The sequence below is a fragment of the Oryza sativa genome, chromosome 4, assembly GCF_034140825.1.
Source record: "Oryza sativa Japonica Group chromosome 4, ASM3414082v1".
Taxonomy (NCBI): Eukaryota; Viridiplantae; Streptophyta; class Magnoliopsida; order Poales; family Poaceae; genus Oryza; species Oryza sativa.
This window is the reverse complement of record NC_089038.1, coordinates 6,795,659-6,808,066: the sequence shown is the minus strand read 5'-3', so window position 1 is coordinate 6,808,066 and position 12,408 is coordinate 6,795,659. Positions and strand designations below refer to the sequence as shown.

Genomic DNA, 12,408 nt, shown 5'->3' with positions numbered 1-12,408 from the left:
CTCCATTAACAAAAGCATCTCCCCCATGATTGTTAGTGCTATCTTTGAACAAATAACAAACAAAGCAATATGCAGCATCTCTATGCACACTATACTCAAGCCACTAGAACTCAAAAAACCATTTTGGCAGGAAGCGGCGCATACCTCCACACTCATGCTGCGGAAAATCCCCCTTCTTCATCTTTGGTTAACAAAGGCCCAATGCAATATACTCCCTTCTAGCAGAATCTTGGTCATTGACATCATATTGTGAGATAGGAGTCCTCAATCCAGGATCATGCTCTATGTCATATACACCACCATCATTGTCTTCATCACTTGATGACTCATCATTTGGCCCTCCTCCAATATCATCATTCTCTACATCAGGCGGTACTGTGGTTGGACTGCTTGCCCCACTATCACTCTCATTCTCAGGTTGACCTTGATATATCACTACTTGCATCTGACTCTCAATACAAGAAGGCTGACTTGGACCAATGCAAGAAGGCTGACTTGGACCAGTTGCTTCTTGAGTTCTCTTCTTTGCAGCAGCCTTTTCTAAAAAAAAACCTTTAAATTAACGGCGGGACCATTTTTTCTCTTCATGTTTCAAACCTACAAAACAACAATATACTATAGTCAACCATGAACCATTCCTGGATTCCAATTTTAAATCAAAAATGTTCAACCATGAAGGCATGAATAATTTCCTACATGCTAGATTCAACTACGAATTAAATCCTAATCTCTATTCTTCTGTATTCCTAGTCCAATTAGGCATTAGCCATGAAGGGAGAGTTAGTGAGTTACCTTCGTCGTCTCGCCTCCTCGGTGGAGCTGTGGAGCCGTGGAGCGGTGGCCGGTGGAGGTGGTCAGCGGCAACGCCTGGAGGTTGGAGGCTGCCTCCGCCGGTCGCCGGATCGCCGTCCGCCGGTGCGCGGCCGCGGCATGCGCCCTGCCGCCCTGCTGGCTGCTGCCCTGGAGGGCAGTGGTGCCCTACTGCCGGCCGGATGCGGGACGCCCACGCGCCGGCGCCGAGATGCGGGCGGCGGGCGGCGGGTGGCGGGTGGCGGGCTGGCGGCGCCGGCGCAGCGGGCAGCGGCAGCGCGCAGGGTGACCGGCGAGGCGGCGACTCGGCTAGTCGGCTGGATCGGACTCAGGAGATTTGGGAATGGGAACTGAGATAGGGTTAGAATAGTGTTTGGGCTCTTTTTTGGCTATTGGGCAATGAGCCTGAGGGTGGTGGGGAGGAAAATGGTGGGAGGGATAGGAATCATTTTTAGTTTGGGCTTCTTTTGAATGGGTAGGCCTTTTTTTCTTTTTTCATATATACATATGGAATATATACTTCATATATATATATTTTTGTTCAAAAATCTTGGGTATTCATTTGAATACCCATGAATCATTGTGGGCCCACCCCTGCCACCGCCGTCGCCCCCACTGCTCTCATCGGAGCGTGCCGTGCTCAGGAAAAGAGGGAGTGGGAGGAGTGAGGAGAGGAATGGGAGTAGAGAGAAGGGGAGAAAAAATTGTAGAGAGAGAGTGTTATTTTTGTTTGCGGGCCACTTAACAGATCCACATGCGAAAATAGGTTTATTTTTACAAGCGGCATATTAATAGGCCCGTCTCCGAAAATTGATTTTCTCATACAGCACTTGAACCGTGCTAGAGGGATCGATTTTTGCTTGCGGGAGCAGTTATGCTCCACGTACAACCTAGAGGAAGTCTTCTGCAGAAAAATCAATTATGTTGTAGTGCGTAAATGTCTTTATTATTAGTGCTAGAATACTACTCCCTCCGTCCCATAATATAAGGGATTTTAATTTTTTGCTTGCACTGTTTGAGCACTCGTCTTATTTAAAAAAATATGCAAATATAAAAAACGAAAAGTTGTGCTTAAAGTACTTTGGGTAATAAAGTAAGTCACAAATAAAATAAATAATAATTCTAAAATTTTTTGAATAAGACGAGTGGTCAAACAGTGCAAGCAAAAAATCAAAATCTCTTATATTATAGGACGGAGGGAGTACAATTGCACCGGAGACCATGTAAAGTAAAACGAACCACAAACAAGTTTGGACGAAAGCAATACATTGCTTAGGCTACAAAAGGAATAGCATAGCAATGCATCTGTACTCTTAAGTTCTTTCAGGTCCAAATTGAATACAGTCTAACTACTCTGTTTTTCGAGATTCAAAAGCAACAAAATTGAAAATGATATGCAACTACTCTTCAGAATATATGACATCCTGGACATCGAAGCTGCAACTAATATGCAACAACGCATGCATCTTAATAAATTGAGTTTTTTTACTGTCCAGCAGGCTTTGGCGGTACCAAATGCTAACCGTCAGATGAACTGGATCCAACGGCTGAAATTGATCAGTACCACCAGGTACCGCTTAGTTGTTTGGGTGGTACCGCACCAGTGGAAGGGTAAGGTGGTCTTTTCGCATAGGAAATATTGGGAACTCGATCGGATCGGCGTCTTTCCTCCTCAGATGGCCCAGATGCGTGCCATCGCCGCCGTTGTGTGACTTTGGCTGGCCGTCACCGCCGTGGTGTCGTCCTCATCCGCAGATGAGTCGGACCAAGACGAGAACACCTGGGGGTCGTCGTCAATGGAGCAGACCAACACTCACTCTCTGGGCGATATGCCTCAGCGGGAGGTGGAGGGTCGTGCCCATGTTGGCGATGGTGAGGTCAAGCTCCGTCGAGGCAGTCTCCAGCTTGCACCATGGAGGACTCCTTCGCGACGGCCACCGTCTCGTGCCATCTTCCGAAGCGCAGGGATTGCGCAGAGATTTGCAGATGGCAACATAATCCTCGGGAGTATTGCTCTTTTCAAATCCTAAAAAGTTAAAAGTTTGGAATTTTTTTCCCTCTGACTGAAAGTTTTAACTTTGAGCAATGCTTCTGTCCATCTACCGAGATCAGTTCTTGATAAACAATAATGTCTCTTTCACTCTTTGTTTGAGTACCATCTTTGTACTGTACCTGTATATCTATCTGTATATCAGTATGTACTACTATCAGTCAGAAAGTCCGAATCAATCCTCATTGTGCATGCATCGAATCAATCCTCACTTGCGACCACGGCCGGACAACGGAGCGGAAGAAGAGAACCATCTCTAGCGCCACTGCCTGTCCAGAAGTAGTTGTTGCCGTACACGACACGAGCACGCTGGCGTGCTGCAGCGCCTCGACGTCGGCAGGAAGCCTGCGTGGGTTCTTGTGCAACGAAGCAGGTAGAACTGATGGCTAAGCACTACTACGCACGCTGCGAACACGCCGGAAAAACAGGGGTGCTGCGGGGGCATCGACGGGAGGGAATGAACCGGTGGCGTCAGCTGCCCGTGGAATATTTTGCGGTGGGGAGGAGTAGTGTGGGGGGATTGCGGCGCGAATGGGTCAAGTTGCAAAGCTGGGGGAGATTCCCATCGTGCCCTTACATATTGGACAGTTAGATTCAATCTGGTACCGTACCAGTACCTTGAGGTACAATTTGGTGGACCAGAGCAAATCTCTAATTAATTAGATACTACATTCCACACAAACAGATGTTGGCAACATTTACCCAAGTCTTCATTGAAAATGTAACGATAACAACTCATAATTTAAATGGTTTCCTTTATAAGATAAAGGAATATCTTCAAATGGTGTCCAACATTGATCTTAGAGGTGTGTTTTCAAATGTCCTGGGAAAATGCCTTTCGAGCTAAGTAGGGATGACTGCGGGCCGATTCGCGTGTATTCTTTGCCCACTTTAGTTAAACTGAAGTGAATATAAAATTTCGATGCAACAGATTGCACATAGGTTAACCCGCGTGCAAGTTCATCACTACAGCTAAGCAGCAAAATAATTTATTTTTGCAGGGTACACTTGAGGACGGGGAAGAAATAGCAGTGAAACGGCTTTCAACAACCTCCTCACAGGGATTTCATGAACTGAAAAATGATCTTGTTCTAGCTGCCAAGCTCGAGCACAAAAACTTGGTGCGGTTACTTGGTGTTTGCTTGAAAGAAGAAAAACTACTTGTATATGAATACATGCCTAACATAAGCCTACTAGATACCTTCCTTTTCGGTAATCCCTCCAACTAATTTGTCCATTGTGCTGTTATTGATAAATACAGATTTTCATAAATCAAGCGTAGATCCATTTCATGCCGCCAAGTTTCATGCATCTAATTAACGTTCATGATATAACAGCGAACATATCAGTCTCATACTGAGCATATTATGGACATCCATGGAACGCAGTGCCATAATTAAGGTGTCTTCATCCATATATTGATTAGACTGTTGGTGTATTTAATTTGTCAGATTCTGATAAACGACAACAATTAGACTGGAGGAAAAGGTTTATGATAATTTATGGAATTGCTCGAGGCCTTTTATATTTGCATGAAGAGTCTAGCCAGAAGATCATACATAGGGATCATACATGGGAAATGAACCCCAAGATCTCAGATTTTGGCCTTGCCAGGGCATTTGGTGGAGATCAGTCAAAGGATATTACAAGACGACGACCTGTTGGAACCCTGTAAGTATATGTATTATAAGTTCCTCTTCCGATGCATCTTAATGAACAATTGAATGATTCGAACATCGTCCTATTGAGACATGATCAACTTGATCTGTCGATCAGGCACTTATCATCTCTCTTTATTGTTTAACTCTTTGTGTGCAGTGGGTATATGTCGCCGGAGTATGCCTACTGTGGGCATGTCTCCACAAAATCAGATATGTTCAGCTTTGGGGTGATTGTTCTTGAGATGGTGACTGGGAGAAGGAACAACGGCATTTATGCTTCCACAAGGACAGATTCTTCCGAATGCATGGACTCCATATATCTACTGAGCTATGTAAGTACATTTGAGAACCCTAATTCTTGATTTCTATATATTTGCTCTAGCTTTTCCCGGCCAGTTCATAAACAACAAGCTCCATTATATTGTGTGTAGGTATGGGAGAAGTGGAGGACACGATCGCTGGCGGACGCAGTGGACGCGTCCCTGGGTGGTCGGTACCGTGAAAACGAGGTGCTCAGCTGCGTGCAGATTGGGTTACTGTGTGTCCAGGAGAATCCAGCCGATAGGCCGGACATTTCAGCGGTGGTACTAATGCTGAGCAGCAACTCCATGTCGCTGCGGACTCCTTCTAAACCAGCCTTCTTCTTCGGCTCCGGCGGCCTCGCCGTGGATGCTGGCGCCGGACATGTGCTGTTGGGTACTGATGGTACAGACGACATTGCTGACGTCGGCAATAAGCAGCAGCTATCACCTAACCCTGTTTCAGAGACACTAGTACAGATCCTTCCATCTGTGACGACCCCTAACAAGACTGGAATTTGCGGACCGTCACAAGGAAGTAATCTCAATCGGGCCGGAGTTTCGCCCGATTGAGATATGGCCGCACAGCCATGGTATATCGGCATAAAACTAAAACCCGTCACAGATGACACTTATCTGTGACGGGCCATAGTTGAGGCCCAATTGAGATGAGGGTTCCATATCTCAATCGGGCCCTAAAAGAAGCCCGTCACAGATGACAGTCATCTGTGACGGGCACCAACTAGAGGCCCGATTGAGATAACTTTAATGCCCGTCACAGATGACACTCTTATTTGACGGGATTTTATTAAGGCCCAATAGAGATTACTTATATGTCCGTCACGGTTGATTGTTTTAGGGCCGTTACAGATATTTGTTGCACAGTATAAATACCCCCCCACCACCTAGTGTAACTGTATCCCACTGTTCACTATTTTGGTGGGAGGCTGTAGGGGGCGATTTTTTGTCTTTTTTCCAAGGAAAACAGAAAATTCCCAAAAGTGATCAAAATGGAGCAATCAAGTGAGTAATATTAATCATTAATTGAGCAATTTCATCACGTCTTACTTTTGCAATACTGATCTTAGAAGATGTGCCTCTAATTTGTTTTTTTTTATTTTGTAGCAATTGATCGAAGTTGGATGTATGCGAAAAATTTGAAACGTCATTCTACGAAGTACAAAAAGGGCGTAATAAATTTTATGAACGCCGCGGAGGAGGATCGGAAAAGAAGAAACAGTGATTACATGTGTTGTCCATGTGCAGATTGCAAGAATGAGAATGCGGAGAGGATGTACACGGTCATATGATACAACGAGGATTCATGAAGGGCTATACATGTTGGGTGAAGCATGGAGAGTAAGAATCAGGAAGTGGAGCAGCAGCAGTCAGAAGTGGTGCGCATAATCAGGAAGATGAAGATGAGCATGACATGTTTATACCTTCTCCATTGGGCGGTGAAATGGTTGATGTGGATCACGATCTGCTGCAAGACATGTTACGTGACGTTGAGGACCCAGCCCAGAATGAGAGAGATGGAATGAAGTTCAGCAGGTTGGTCAGTGATTCCGAGACGCCTCTGTACGTTGGATGCAAAGCAAAACACACTAAGTTGTCAGTTATCTTGGACCTAATGAAGCTGAAGGCAAGTAGTGGATGGATAGACAAGAGTTTCACATATCTTTTAGGAATTTTGAAGGCTATGCTTCCTGCTGAGAACACATTGCCCGAGATGACATACGAAGCAAAGCAGGTTCTGTGTCCACTGGGTTAGAGGTCCATAGAATTCACGCTTGTCCAAACGACTGCATATTGTACCACAAGCAATATGCAGACTTGGTTGCTTGTCCTGTCTGCAAGGCTTCTCGATAAAAGTGCTGACGAAGGAAAAAAGTCAAAGAGGGGTGGTCTGGCAAAGGTTGTGTGGTATCTACCTATCATTGATCGTTTCAAGAGAATCTTTGCCAACCCGAACGAAGCAAAGTTAGTACGTTAGCACGCCACGGAGAGAAGGAATGATGGTATACTTAGACACCCAGCGGATTCGATTGAATGGAGGAATATCGATCGAAAACACAAAGACTTTGCTGCCGACCCTAGAAACATGAGGATATGTATGTGTACGAATGGCATAAATCCTTTCGGTGACATGAGTAGTACTCACAGCATTTGGCCAGTTCTTATTGCGAACTATAGCCTCCCTCCATGGTTATGCTTTAAACGGAAATATATTATGTTGTGCTTGTTAATCCAAGGTCCGAGGCAACCCGGCAATGATATCGATGTATTCATGGAGCCTGTTATCGACGATCTTGAGATTCTTTGGAAAAAAGGTGTGGAAACTTGGGATGCATATGGTCAGGAGAACTTCAAGCTAAGAGTTCTATTGTTCTGCACCATTAATGACTACCCTGCACTCGGTAATCTTTCCGGACAAACTATAAAAGGAAAGAAGGCATGCTCCGATTGCAAGGAACATACACGAAGCCGGTGGCTGAAGAAATCACGAAAGATGGTATACATGGGTCATCGGAGGTGGCTCCGCTACGTTACGCATTTAGAAGAAAGAAGAAAATTTTTAACGGTAAGAAAGAACTTCAGCCTGCTCCCAAAGATTTGTCCGGAGATGAGGTCCACAATATGGTCAAGGACATAAGCAATGAGTTTGGGAAGAAAAGAAAACGTAGCAAGACAAAGGAGAAGGGTATGTGGAAGAAAAAATCCATATTTTGGCAGCTACCTTACTGGAAAGATCTTGATGTCCGTCATTGCATTGACCTCATGCATGTAGAAAAGAATGTGTGTGAGAGTTTGGTTGCCTGATGTTGAATATTCCCAGGAAGACAAAGGACGGGTTAAACGCGCGCCTTGATCTACAGGACATGAATATTCGCAGTGAACTCCAGCCCATACGAGATGCAGAGACAGGTAGAGTGTACCTCCCTCCAGCCTGCCACACATTGTCGAAGGATGAGAAAATCGCAATATTATCATGCTTGAAGGATATTAAAGTTCTATCGGGCTATTCAGCGAGGATAAGTAAGTATGTTAAATTGGACGATCTAAAACTTGTTGGAATGAAGTCTCACGATTGCCACGTGCTAATCACACAAATCTTGCCAGTTGCTATCAGAGGCATTCTACCACCGAAAGTGCGTCACACGATCCAACATCTGTGCGCCTTCTTCAAAGCAATTGGACAGAAGGTTATAGATCCAGAAGATCTAGATGGGTTGCAGACCGATACTGTGAATACCCTCTGTCACCTGGAGATGTTTTTCCCACTTTCTTTTTTTGATATAATGGTTCATCTCCCTGTTCATCTGGTGAAGCAAACAAAACTATGTGGCCCGGCTTTTCAAAGGGAAATGTGGCCGTTTGAAAGGTACATGGGAGTTCTGAAGTCGTACGTTTGTAACAGAGCTAAACCCGAGGGGAGCATCATTGAAGGTTACACGACCGAGGAGGCTATTGAGTTCTGTGTCAATAACATGTCCGATGCTGATCCTATCGGAGTTCCTGCGTCTCGTCACGAGGGAAGGTTGTCAGGTGTTGGCACAATTGGAAGAAAAAGAATTATGCCCGATCAAGCATCCTACGCGCAGGCTCATTACGCTGTGCTCCAACATATGGCAGAAGTTGGCCCATACTTTGAGGAGCACTTAGCGAAAATCTGAGATGAGAACTTGGGGCGATATGATGCATGGATTAACAGAGAACATAATTCTCGGTTCAACGAATGGTTCAAGAATCGTGTGACAATGTCCACGGATGTCCCAAATGAGACTGTACAGTTGTTGGGGATTGGACCGTAGACACATGGCAAGGATACGATATAAATGGATACACATTCTACACGATCAAACAAGATGACAAAAGCACAGTGCAAAACAACGGCGTCCGTATAGATGCATTCCAGGATCAAGTTGGGTCAACCACATACTACGGCCGCATTGAGAAGATCTGGGAGCTAAACTACGTCAATTTCAAGGTTCATTTGTTCCACTGTCGTTGCGTGAATCTACGCACTAGTGTCAAAGCCGACAAGGAAGGTTTCACTTTAGTAGATCCATTAAAGGTGGGATACGCTGATGAACCATTTGTACTTGCGAAACAGGTCGAGCAGATATTCTACATAAAAGACCCTTCAAACAAAAAGATGCACATCGTGAGGGATGGAAAGCGCTGAATTGTAGGAGTTGACAACGTCGTCGATGAAGAAGAATACAAACATAATCTTCATGTAAGACCTCACATTGACCTTGACAATGATCCCCAAGAGCCTGTGGCATATGCTCGTTCAGATCATACGGAAGGCAGAACCTTGTGACCGATGCATTTATACTTATCTATTGTAATAAATGAAGTATTTTGTTTTATTACAAAAACTTGATATGTGTAGTCATTTATATGGCTAATTTTGTTTTATTATAAATGACCAAAATAAAAGTTGTAGATCTTGATGAGAGGATCAACTTTGTTGTTGACCATATTTCCATTTGAAATCATTTAGAATTTACAAATACTGTTTAGATTTGTCATATATTCAAATTCAATTTCAAACTGTTGGGAAAAAAGTTATATAGAAAAATAACCAAAATAAAACTTGTAGATCTTGAAAGGCTCTACAACTTTGTTGTTGACCATATTTCCATTTGAAATCATTTACTATCCGAAAATGTATTATGACTAATAAAATGAATTATTACACAGCAGCTATATATTTTGCACTCACAAATACAAATACTTCAAATGTAAAGATGAAAAATGAGTCATCGGTGACGGGCCTTAGTTTAAGGCCGATAGAGATTAATCTATCTCAATCGAGTATTGCCGTAGGGCCCATCACAGATGACTCATCGGTGACGGGCTCCACACTAATGCCCGATTGAGATGACATTCAGGCCCGTCACGGATGACTCATCTGTGATGGGCCCTAAGATAATGCCCGATAGAGATAGATTAATCTCTATCTATCGTCCGGCGGCCTGCGCGGCAGCGGCAGTGGCAACGGGCTTTTTTTTTCTTCTTTTAAGAATTTGTGATTCGGATCTGTGTATTTGATTTGTGTGTGATGTGAATGTGATATATCTGTGATGAATTTTGTAAAATTTGTGATGTATCTATGATGTATCGATTTAGGGAGTTGAGGATTTGAGGATTTGGGGATAATTTATTTGGGATTATGGGATGGGATGGGGTGAAATCAATCTATTAAAAACAATAAAGAAAAGAAAATAATAATGGAGCAACTGGATCTAGCTAGCCCAGCTCTATCTTTAGCCTAACTCCATCTTTAGTCCAGGACTAAAGAGGCTCTATCACACCAACCGGGACTAAAAATGGATTTTTGCTCTCGGTTTTTTCACGCGGGACTAAAGATCACTATTTTTAGTTCCGGATTGGTAGTACTATAGGGGTAACCGGGAGTAAAGCTCCTTTCTCCACCAGTGAGGAACAAGTGCCCGTACGGGTTGGCTTGGCAGAGCGCGTCGGTGCACGGCACGGGCTTGGCGCTGCGCGACGCGGAGTAGTTGTAGAGAGGAAGGTGCTGCTTGAAACAGCGGTCGGCGACGGCGAGGCAGTCGGTGCACTGCGTCCAGACAAGGTTGCTGCCGGTGTCGACGATGGCCTCCGCGTGCTGCGGCGGGTCGCCGATGAGGTACTCCGTGAAGTACTCGCCCTGCGCTCGCTGCACAGGCGCGCGCACGTCGCTGTGCCCGGCGGACGACATGGATGCCGCCAGCCGCCGCCGGCTGCGATCGACGGCGCGACGTGCGCGTTCCGTCGTGGTGTAGCGGCCTCCCTTGGCGTCGACATGGGTGAGCTCGAAGTGGAGCCCCACGCCACTAGTTAAGGCAAGGACACTTGAGCAGATCAAGAGCACGAGAAGCAGCACAACGCAACCTCGCTCCATTGTAATTTCGTAGTGTTACTTAGGTTCGTAGTTCGTTAATCGGCGTACAGCTAGAGGTTGGAGATTATATATGTAGCATAGAGGTAGGAGATTATATATGTAGCATACAGATAACGTGGACTTAGTAGATAATGTACATTAGTCGATCATATAATCAAAATTTCGGACTGAAATATCAGGTATTTCGGATGCCCAGATATGATATCATTTCGACCGAAATTTTTAATTTTCTAAAATTTTTTGTGAATTTTGGCAATATTTGTTCAATTATTGTTCAAATTTGACTAAATTTTATTCAGAATTTGAGAAATTTCGGACCGAAATTTCGCCATATCGGCACCCTCTGATACAAATACCGAAAACAAAAGAACCCTGCATCTAGAAAAGATAACGTAGGCTGGAAGTAATATAGAGCACTCAACATTGGGAACTGACAGAAAATCCCACCTCCCATCTCTCAAATTTTGGACCATCGGATATGTTTTAAGATTCATGCAGAGACATTAACCCTACCTCTCCTCCTTCCGTTCCCTTCGCATCGCTTGTTCCGCCGCGGCATTGTGTTTTCGTCCGCTCCGCCCGATCCCCCGCCGCTACCGCCCCACCGTGCCACCGCTCGCCTCGCCGACTTGCTGGAGGGAATCAACGATGCTGGCGAGACCGCCCCTTCCCCCCCCCCCCCCCGCCAGCCTCCTCCCCCTCCTTCCTCCCCGAGCGTCAGCGACGAGATGCCCCCACCACCAACGCTGGCTCACCGCCCTCCTCCAGCCCCGCGGCTCCGGCGCCGCCGCCGCCGCCTCGCCGCCCGCCCGATCCGCCACCCACCGCCGATCCGCCGCCTACCCTGACCATCCCTCTAGAGCCGGCGAACTGCTCCCCTTCCCCCTCCCCTCTCACCCCGGGACCCTAACCCGTAGGGTCCTCTGCCGGAGTCTAGGGTGTCACCGGCGCCGGAGAAGAAGAGGAGGTCGCTGGAGTTGGAGGAGAAGGCCTACAGCACGAATCTCAAAGCTCATCCGGTGTCCCAAAATCTGTAACATTTAGGGATGCAATTTCTATAGAAAGAAGGTCAGCAATTCAGTTAATTAAATGTTTACCCGGACACCAGGTGTCTGGCTGCCTGAATTGTTTTTATTATCACTCTAAAGTCTTAAGCGTCTGCTGGGACTCAAATCTTTATTCAGTAGTCAACAGGCAGGTCTACTGTCAGTTCGTCACTGCAACCTAGTATTTTTTTTCCCGAGATCTATCTATCTATCTATCTATCTTCTATCTATCTTCTATCGATCTATCTATTATATACTAAAAGTCCATTAACCTTTCTAAAATCGCTCTCAAGCTGATATGTGGCATCCTAAAAGCGCTCTCAAGCTGCCACGTGGTGCGAGGAGAGGAGATGAGGACCCAAAAAAAAAAAACGAAATCCTCTCCCACAACGTCCACATGTACGCATGCATGTGGATGCTTTCCTTCCATGCTTAGGGGCAGGATTACCAAGTAATCAGGGTTTTACATTAATGAGGTTTTTTTTTTGTTATTTGGATCGGTATGTAGGAGTCCATGTTGGGCTTTAGTCCGTTCAGCTGGCTAGGCCTTTGTGCCACTGGAGATTAGGGTGTGTGTGTGTCTATATATATATATAGACACACACATACAAAAGTGCCCGTGCGT

At 45.4% G+C, this 12,408-nt stretch overlaps 2 protein-coding genes across 2 annotated transcripts; one reads left to right on the top strand and one right to left on the bottom strand.

Annotated features, from left to right (window-relative positions):
* The first annotated feature begins 768 nt into the window (after positions 1-768).
* Positions 769-9,009, top strand: LOC107280596 (cysteine-rich receptor-like protein kinase 6). The gene is made up of 5 exons (XM_066309723.1): positions 769-1,095; positions 4,287-4,531; positions 4,679-4,853; positions 4,953-5,294; positions 8,938-9,009. Exons 1-5 carry the CDS (start codon positions 769-771, stop codon positions 9,007-9,009), a joined length of 1,161 nt encoding a protein of 386 aa, XP_066165820.1.
* Positions 9,010-10,185: 1,176 nt separating this feature from the next.
* LOC112938680 (aspartic proteinase nepenthesin-1-like) lies at positions 10,186-10,737 on the bottom strand. Its single transcript, XM_026024756.1, has one exon. The coding sequence runs from the start codon at positions 10,735-10,737 to the stop codon at positions 10,186-10,188; it is 552 nt and encodes a 183-aa protein (XP_025880541.1).
* Between the last annotated feature and the right edge of the window lie 1,671 nt (positions 10,738-12,408).